This window comes from Anser cygnoides, chromosome 3 (assembly GCF_040182565.1).
Source record: "Anser cygnoides isolate HZ-2024a breed goose chromosome 3, Taihu_goose_T2T_genome, whole genome shotgun sequence".
Taxonomy (NCBI): Eukaryota; Metazoa; Chordata; class Aves; order Anseriformes; family Anatidae; genus Anser; species Anser cygnoides.
Window position 1 is genome coordinate 83,317,604 of NC_089875.1, and position 9,482 is coordinate 83,327,085.

The 9,482-nt window shown below is 49.7% G+C and overlaps 2 protein-coding genes across 2 annotated transcripts; one reads left to right on the forward strand and one right to left on the reverse strand.

The window, feature by feature from the left end:
- Nucleotides 1-1,215: 1,215 nt before the first annotated feature.
- Nucleotides 1,216-2,599, reverse strand: PNRC1 (proline rich nuclear receptor coactivator 1). Its single transcript, XM_048049497.2, has 2 exons — nucleotides 2,189-2,599; nucleotides 1,216-1,656 (listed from the first exon to the last, which is right to left on the reverse strand). The coding sequence occupies exons 1-2, from the start codon at nucleotides 2,597-2,599 to the stop codon at nucleotides 1,216-1,218; spliced, it is 852 nt and encodes a 283-aa protein (XP_047905454.1).
- An 82-nt stretch (nucleotides 2,600-2,681) lies between these two features.
- On the forward strand, nucleotides 2,682-4,538 carry LOC125180298 (BLOC-1-related complex subunit 6-like). Its single transcript, XM_048049491.2, is given in 3 exon segments — nucleotides 2,682-2,750; nucleotides 2,752-3,081; nucleotides 3,083-4,538. Coding segments are annotated over 3 exon segments (1,191 nt in total). The 3' UTR covers nucleotides 3,875-4,538.
- The last annotated feature ends 4,944 nt before the right edge of the window (nucleotides 4,539-9,482 follow it).

The window sequence follows — 9,482 nt, forward strand, 5'->3', positions numbered from 1 at the left end:
TAGTAACCTAACGCCCAGAGGTTACATTGTTTTCCAGTGGATCTGAAAATTTTAAAATGTTTTTAAATCTCATGTAGTTTTGCTTTATACTTCTTTTGAAATATCAGTTATTTAATCACAAATCTTCGTTATCTCAACAAACCTGTCATGCTTATCTACAGTTCAATTCCTTAATAATTTTATATCAGAGGAACATAGTTTCCAGCATAACCATCAGTGGTAGACAAAATGGGTGTAAAACACAAGTCTTAACTTGCACCCTAACTTTCAGTTACTGTTAATTTTCAGTATCAATTAGTTTAATGATCACTTACTATGAAAGTTAAGGAAAATTGCAGCAGGAATTTCGATGTTTAAATCCCTTTCTTGAAATCTAAACTTTAAAGAAACCAAAGAATAAGGAACTTCAAATGACGTATCACAAAGGAAATGTTACTGGAGCTATCGAGTACCTCAATTATTCACTAAAAGAAGGCAATCAGGTAATTTAAGTTCAAACACTTGTACACTCACACAAGAAAAACAGAGACATGATTAAGGGGAGGCCAAATTGTTTTATTTAATTTTTTAGTGACCAATTAAATTTATGGCAGAAAGCTCTGCTTTTTTTTTTTTTCCTTTTTTAAAGAAACCAGCAGTGCTTCATTTGATGGGTTGGAATTCTACTCAAATTCCAGTTAATTTTGTAACAAACACATGAACAGGAATTCCAGATATTGTTTCCAGAGCAGAAATTCACATTTGTATGAAAACTCCATGTTTGTACTTGATTGGGACACAGAATGTAAAACTATTGTCAGTAGTGCATGAGTAAACCATTCACATTTGATCTGGAACCTTGACATCAGAAAGTTGTACTCTCCTTTCAGATTTTTCATTACCTTGTGCAAATCAAGTCAAGTCTTCATGTGTCAAGCACACACTTAAAATTGTCCATGTTTTATATACAAGACATCTACCATTCAGGCAGTGCAAAATACATCCTTTCATAACAAAACTAAAATGTACCTCTCAAAGTATGAACAAGAATATACACATAATACATGATGTACACTATTTACACAACCATAAAAAATATAATACAAGGATTTTTGTATGTGGTTACAAGACTTGACGGTCTTTTGCAATTTTTTTTTTTTGTAATTTTTTTTTTTCTTTGCAACAAGGCATGTGTAAGTTTCCTGGATCTTTGCAGCTCTTCAGAGATCTTGGAAACTACGCTTGAACTTTTAGGAGAGTTTTCAAATGGACTGCCATCAACTCCCTGTTTTGGTCGGAAAGTTCAGCTGTGCCACCCACCCAGTGGCTGGGAGGCTTCGGAAGGACACTAGGTGACGGCGGGTCGCTAAATTTTGCCCCAGCGTAATTTTCTTTTTGGTTCGCTTCTGTGAGGGTGACAGGTTTCTTGGACTTGGCATTTCTGAAGTTCTCTGTGTTTTTAAGTGGCTTTTTCTCCTGCTTCGGAATTATTTCTGTCGGTACAGAATCTTGCCAAAAGTTCTCTATCTTTCTCGCAGAGGTGATCTTGGTCAGCGGCACGTTACATTTGCCCTTCTGCCTGTTAATCTTTGGTTGCTCACACAGATGGAAACCGTGCACAGGCTGGCTGTGGGGGGCGGCAGCCTTCTCAGACTTTCCCATCTTGTTCTTCAGGACCTGCGCAGACAAAGACCTCACGTCAACGGGCAAACCCTCTCCTCGAGAGGAGCCTCCTTGACGGTTCTGTCAGCCCCTACGCTGCCTCTAGGGCCAGACCCCGCCGCCATCACGGCGTCCCCCCCCCCCCCCCCGATCCCCTCACAGCCCCCCCCCCTCGCCCCCCGGCCGGCCGCCATGGGGCGCTGCGCCCCGCGCACGTCCCGCCCTGCGCGCGCAGGGGCGGCTGGCGCGCGGCCAGCAGGCTAAATCCGGCTGTTGCTGGGCGCAGCGGCGGCCGCCCATTGGTGGACGGCGGCGGCCAATCACCGGCGGCAGTTTCGCCCCCCCCCCCCCCCCCCAACAGACGTAACGGAAACTCCGCCGCCGCCGCCCCTCACACGCAGGGCGGAGGGAGGGGGGCGAGCAGCTCCCCCCCTACCCCGCGCTCCGGCCGGGAACAAGCGGCCCCCCCCCCCCCCCCCCCCCGCCTCTCCCAACACCGGGGAAAGGGGGAGAAAAGTACCGAGAAGTGCCCGAGCGCCTTCCCTACCTCCTTCCTCAGGGGTCTGCCGGGCGCGGCTCTCGAAGGGGCGGCCGCGGGGGGCTCCTCCTGGGGGGTTGTAACCATGCCGGGAGCTGGGGGAGCGCGCAGCTCCCCCGGGCCGTAGGCGGCCAGCGGCGTCCTCCTGCCCAGGCCGGCGCGGTGCTGCTGGTACTGCTGGTAACGGCTCGGCAGGAGCCCCGCGGGGCCCGGCCGGATCTTGCCCTTCCTCCGCCTCACCCTCTTGAGCGCGGGCCGCGCGCCGCCCCCCGCGGCGGCCAGGCAGCAGCCGGGCTGGTTCTCACAGTTGCTGTCCCCTCGCCTGAGGCGCTGCAGGAGGCCGGAGGGCAGCCGCCGGGGGTCTTCGGCGCCCGACGAGATGCGAGCCAGGAAGGGCGGCGGCGCCGTGGTGGTGACCATGGTGGGACGCGGGGACCCGGAGCTGTGGAGGGGAGAGGGGTCGGGGGGCCGGGGACCGGCTGCCGGGGCTTTGCGGGCTGAGATGGTGGCGCGGTCGGGGCTGCTGCTAGGAGAACATGGCGGGGGAGTGAGGGGAGCAGCCAGCAGCGCCCCTGTGTTGTTACACCGCCGGGCCACGCCCCCTTCCGCCCTCCGGCCAATCGCCGCGCTGGAACGCCGCGAGCGGCACGCCTCTCCGGCGGGCATAGCCAATCCCCGCGAGCCGGCCGCCGCTCAGGCCCCGCCTCGGCCAATCGGAAGCGACACAAACAGTCGCGGCCCCGCCCGCTTCCGCAGGCCGCCCAATCCGCGCGGACACAAACAAGGGGCACTCCCCAGTCTCCGAGTCCCGAGCCCGCAGTGCGAGGCGAAGGGGCGGGGCCAGCCGCTCCCCTCGCCAGCTCCGCCGGCCAATGGCGGGGCAAGAGAACGCCCGGCGGCCACGCCCCCGAAGGCCCCGGAGCCAATCGGAGGCGACATAAACAGGCGGCGGCGGCGCGCCCGCGGGGGGGCGGTGGCGCGCTCCCGGCTAGGCACGCGGGGAGCGCCATGGAGCCGCCGGCCCCGGGCGGTGAGGGGGCACCGGGGAGCCCGGCCCCGGCCCCGGCCCCGGCCCCGGCCCCGGCCGAGGAGGGAGCGGAGCGGGACGAGCGGAGCCTGGAGGCGCTGAGCCTGGCCGCTGGCGGCACCGGAGCGGCGGCAGCAGCGGCGGCGGCGGGGCGGCCGCAGCCCCCCCCGGAGGGCCGCCGGGCGACGCTGGCGAGCGCCCTGGAGCTGGAGGGGACGGTGCTGCGCGAGGGGCGGCTCACGCAGTTCGTGGCCAACAACCTGGAGCGGCGGATCCGCCTGAGCGGCGCCCCGCGGGGCGAGCAGCCGGGGCCGGGCCCTGGGCCGGGAGCCGGGGCCGGGGCCAGCTCCATCCCCGCCATCGACCCCGGGGCGCTGCAGGACGTGGTGGCCCTGGCCGGGCAGGTGGCGGCGCAGGTGGACGAGCTGCTGCGGGCCGTGCACTGCGGGCTGCAGGCCCTGACGGCGCTCAGCGTCGGCTGCATCCAGACCTACCGCGACGGCGTGGAGAGCCTGGGCGAGGCGGCCGACCTCAGCATCCGCGCCATGTACGCGCTGGTGGCCCGCTGCGAGGAGCTGGACCGCGCCATGCAGCCCGTGCCCGCCCTGGCCAAGCGCATCCGAGACATGAAGGGCACCCTGGAGCGCCTCGAGGGGCTCTGCAAGTAGCGCCGCACCCGTGGCACCCGCTACAGCACGGTGGGTGCGACTGAGCGGGTCAGGCCGCCTGCCCGTGGCCTCTCAAAGCTGGCCCCGGAGCCGGTCTCAGCCCCCCGGTTTCATACGTGGTGCCTTCGGGCCCCCTGCCCGGGCCTGGCCTGCCCTCACGGCCAGCCACAGCCTTGGCCTGGAGGAAGCTTGGCAACCAGTGAAGGAAAAGGGTCTCGGTGTAAACGGCGTGGTGAACCGCCCGCAGCGCTCCGTAGCTTAAGCTCCATTAAAGAATTTGGATTCCACATGCCTTACGCTTGCTGTTTATTGAGGGCTAGGGAAAACTAACCAACCTGAATCAGAAGCAGCTGTCAGTATTTATTTTTGACCAAACCTGAAGTTGTTGTGAACGCTTTCTTGATGTTTACAGGCGTACGTGGGTCTTTGTAGTTGACACTTAGTGCCTGACTGAAGTAACTCTCATGCTGTTACAGTTAACAAACGTGGAGAACGCTGCTGTCTCTTACAGGGCACAGTTGTAAGGGAAGACAAGTGAAGAAAATTCAATTCACCAAAACACTTTCTCTCTGAGAATAATATAAAATCCACGGGATAGAATTGCGATCCGGTTAAGAGCAATCCTAGATACAAAATACTAAATAAAAGCCTTCAGTTAAAATACGCTTTGCCTCTCAGTTTCTGCAGTTTTTGTAGAAATTTGAGTAATGTCACTGTGAAATGATTCTGTGATTTATGTCCAATGTGAAACATATTTAGTTTGATGAGGAATATGTATACATTATGACATTACACGGGTGTATGACTGGCATAAAGTAAATACTTTGGAAGAATTTACTTAGCTTGAAGCTTTTGTATATGCATCACTGTATGCTGAAGTCATTCTGCTGTATCAGTATTTCCATTGAAGCTTGAGAGAGATTCTCTGGTAGCTCTGGTTCCTATGCAACTGGGCTTTTAGGTGGTGCTTCTTAGCAACCTGTTTAGGTTACAAATGTCTTTGCAACTGGATTTCAACAGAAAAATAATCACTGTGATCCTGAATATGTATAGTGGTGCTTTAGGTGACCAGTGGCTCCTAAAAACATTGGGGAAAAGGTATCCAGAAATACTGCACAAGTCCTGTAACTTTTGGTTAAGGAGCAGATGGGTTTACAGTGGGTACAGCCAGCACCCCCCATAGTCTCGTCAGACCCACTGTTGAGTGAGAGACAGATGCTACGTTACGCTGCACTTCTAAACGTGCACGATACTAAATCTTAACAAAATTATTAGCTTTTAATTTTAATTTTCTTGTTATGCTTGTTTGCAGTCCTTGGCCAGTCTGGAGCCTTTCTGCATGACTGAGCCTCCACCTTTTCCCTTGGCACATGGGAGGTTTTGCATCCGGCCTTCCAGCCCCAGCAGCGGGAGAAGGCTGGGAACGGGCTGTGCTCTCTTTGTGGTCGGCAGCTCGCACAGTGGTGTCTGCTAGGGAGTAGCCGTGGCTCTGGGAAGAGACGAGATCAATTAAAGAACAGAGGCTAGCAGAGAGAAAAAGGAGCATGCAGGGCCTAGAAGACATGAGAGGTTTCATAACACCACAGGAACAGCTGTCATCATTTAGTTTTGGGGTATTACTCTTGGGAAGGCTTGAAATTGTCTATCCTCGAGATGCAGTAGTTTTGCTAAGTGTTGTGTGGTTTTTTTTTTATGTCACGACTTAAAACCAAAGTTTGCTCTTGTCCTAAGTATTGTTGAAATGTACATGAAAGACCCCTGGACATATTCGTATAGCCACGTATGTACAGCTCCACTTTATCCATCCAGTCGAAGTTTAAGCCTTTAAAGCGTACACGTTTTAGTACGCTGTCAGCTTTTCATTTCCAGTCACCTACGTTCGATGCTAATTCCCTGCTAAAATTGTCAAGCCTGTAGAACAAAATCATTACTTTTGTGTTTTAAATTGTTAGCGATTAGTTGTTGTGGAAGTGTTTCACTTCTTAATTATTGCTTTTCCTATTTGGTGAAATAATTTGAAAGCTAATTTAAACTGCTCCTGTATCTGCGCTGAGACCCATTAATGTGATTGCAGAGCCAGTTTCAGTCTAGGCCCTCGGGCAGTAATTTCTGAGAGTGATGTCATTCATGGGATGAAAAAGCGATGACTGGCGAGTTCCAAGCATGAAGGAAGTGGTAATTACAGAGTGTTTTTTCATGTCAGCATGACTTGTGTGAAGGGCAGACCCAGCTGAGCTGGGCAAAGTGGTTCTTGTTCCCAGGTGCCTGCCTCGTACGTGTGCCCCACGGTCGCCGTCCCTGTGGCAGGTGTGGCTGCGTGGTACCAGGCCGTTCTGTGCCGCTGCAGTCAATACCGACACGTTAACGCAGAGCTGCTGTGGTTTACAGCCTCCTCCTTCCTACCTCTTCCTTTGTTGCAGGAATGGTGTCGCTTGGCAGCGCCCGTATCAGTGCGGCTCTGATGCCAGCCCTGCCTTTGAAGTTGTGCTTGGACGGCTTGTGAGCTACGTGCAGCTCAGTGCCCGCCGGTAAGCCTGCTGCTGCTGCAGCCAGGGATTGCTGCGCTGCCTTTTTGATCCCAGTCCAAGCTTTCATGTGCATATTCTGTGTTAATCCTGGCACTTTCCAGCTTTGGGACGTTGAGCTTAGCTTTCAGGTTCTTCTAGCCTTTGTTGCTTAACCTGTCACGGAGCAGAGCAAAGCTATGCTTGGATTTTCCAAGAACCTACCGTGCATTCACATACATTTTCTTGCTCAATCAGATCAACTTTATAATTGGTCTCGTTTTCCTTTCCTTATCGGCTGCCAAATGAACTTTTGTTGAGACCAGACAGACAAGGTCAAAGAAGAAAAATAACAAAATGACATGCCAAACACTGTGCAAAGCCAGGAACAGAATTACCTGTTTAGAAACCACTCCCCTGTTCTGGTAACTACCACTGAGTCCCCTAGGAATTAGGTAAGCTTAATGTCTTTTTACTCTGGACAACTGTCAGATTTGACTAAGGAAATCTTTTTTTTTAATATTCATTAAAGTATGTTTGGTTCTGCTTCATATTCTTCATATTTCTATTCCCTGACTGTTAACTGATTCCTGATTCCATATCCTTGCTATTCAAAGGAGCTTTACCACATAAAACCTTACTACGTCCTGGAGCAGGAATGATCGCTGGTGTTTCACCTTTAAGGCTTTTTGCCAATGTTGCTCAATTGTGCCAGGAATTCCGTAAGTAAACATATCAACGTTTTGTGTCTCTTGCTGCTGACCAGATACCAAAATATATAAGTCTTTTGGATGGAATTTCCAGATTTGTGGTTGTCCTTATTCCCATTCCTGACTGAGTTACCGGTATGAGGAACGAAGTGGGCTTTGGAGCAGCATGTTAGTTGAATCCGAGAGAACATGCCTTAGTATTCAAGATGCCTCTGTTTTGAAATGGTTTCAAATAGCATGGCTGTACTACCAGAAGACCAAAAAAAATAAATAAAGCTTCAAAATTATCAACATCCTTCGAGAAGAGTAGCAGATCAGCAATTGTAGCTAACTGTGTTAGCTGAAACTGTGAAAACAGTCTTCAGAATAGAGGTTTTTGCAATAAACATTATCCAACGGTTAATCTGACGGTTTTACCATCAGATTCCAGACTATGTCACCCTGATCAACATTGGCATGTGCACCTGAAGGAAAGCCTTTAGAAGATCAGCAGGTAATGTTTCTCTTTCTGTCACAGCTTATGTTTAGTTCTTGGAAATTGCTCTGAGAAAGGGATGTTCCTATAAAAATCATAAAGAATACAAATAGTATGATTTTTGTGAATACTGTCCCTGCTTCTGACCCCACCCTGGCCTCTTCCAGGAAACGTATCTTGGATTGTCCTTCCTGCCACGTATGTAAGAGCACACATGAGAGCGAGATTCACGACGTTTCTCCCGTAGAGAGCTAACGCAATTATTGCATCAGATGCAGGAACTGAAACTCGTTGGGTTTCACATTTGCTTCTCCAGCTTGGTTACTGGGGAAAGGTGTCGAGATCATTGTTCTCCGCTATTCAGAGCTCAGGAATGTGTGATCCACGGACTTGGGCCCTGGACTTCCACCTGGGAAGTTAAGATCGTCCTGCCCCCCGATTAGATAATGGCAGAATTAAATATGCCCTTACCTCATAACAGGAAGAATGGTAAAGAATCTAAATGTCAAACTCCTACAGTTTTGTTTCTTTCCTCCTGTTTGCACACACTAGAAGCAATGCAAAACCAAAAACCACCGACAAAAAAACAAGCATAACTTCCTGACCCAAAGACTGCTAACTGATCCTCTTCCCAAATCTGCGAGGTTGGCAGTTTCATCAATAACAATAATTTTGGCTACCAGCATAACACGCTTGAACTGGCTCTCTCCAGCAGTGTTAAATAAATCCTGATGAGAATTACGAGGAAAGTGTAAAGAAAATAAAATCCTACATTTTATTTTAATATTGATAAGGGTTGGAGTTAGGACAGTCCATGCAACACTTCCCAAACTGCCATCGGTTTTTTGTTATTAGTGTTGTACTGCCACGTACATTGGTCAGACGCATCAACATTAATGAGCTGGGAAAGCTGTGTTAAGACTGTCTTGATTATTTTGACAGACAACAGCTAGAGAGTGCTGTCGCTGTAATTAGTTACGGAATTTGAGTTCATGTTGCTTTTATTAGTTACTGTAAAGTATCTTTGCTGAAAGTTGATTTATTTCAAAGAAGGGTATACATTTATTTCACTATTTTTATTTTCACAAATGCCATTTAGAGAGATAAGAAATCTACAGCTTTGTCCAGCAGTGTATTTCATGTCTCAATGTGACCAGTCATGGTTTTTCCTTATTTTCTTCATGGACAATGCTGGAAAAATTCCCAGCATTGAACTTTCTTGTAAAGCAAAGAGCCATGCCCAGTGAGTTGTGAGGAAGCACATTGTTAAGAAAAGCTTCCTTGTCTGGAAATACATGTAAATCCAGGGGAAAAAAAAATCACAAACTTGCCAGACGATCATTTCTAATTTTACAGCAATCTAATAGTCGTGGGCGTCTGCTTTGTCACTGGGATTATTTGACTGCACTCAGTAGCAGAAAATAAAAAATAAAATCCCAAGTTGAAGTCTTAGCTTGTTAATAAATGAGCTTTCTTTCTGGAGCCTCATACCAGCAGTGAAGCTTCCAGCCAGATTCACTCTAAGGAGATTTTTCTTGTCTGAACTTGAACTGTTGCCATTCAAGGAAATGCTAAAGTGAAAATAAACTCCTTTAAAGTCAAAGTATCATTTGACTTTGTTCCTCTTTCTGTTTTCACTGCCTAGGCAATTTGTTTACTTGCTGGATTTTTTTTCAGGCTGGGACTTTCCAGTGACGTTTCCTCATCTGGAAAGAGAGTGGAGTTTTTCACTACTGAGCAACATCGGGGTTTTCCATTTTCCCAAACTCTTCCCGCATGCAATTTATAGTTGATGATACAGATCTCGTTTGGTTTTGTTTCCCTCTTTAGAGAAAGAGATACGCATCTACAAAAGCCTTTCATTTCTCCTGCTCCAATGTCATCAGCTTTCTTTTGTCTGCCGACAGCAATTTGAAATT

Bases quoted from the DNA above. Each gene is read 5' to 3' on its own strand.
- PNRC1 (XM_048049497.2), bottom strand. From the start codon at position 2,599: ATGGTCACCACCACGGCGCCGCCGCCCTTCCTGGCTCGCATCTCGTCG. The intron at 1,657-2,188 runs GTAGGGAAGGCG...TTGTCTGCGCAG, and splicing joins GCAGACCCCTGAGGAAGGAG to GTCCTGAAGAACAAGATGGG.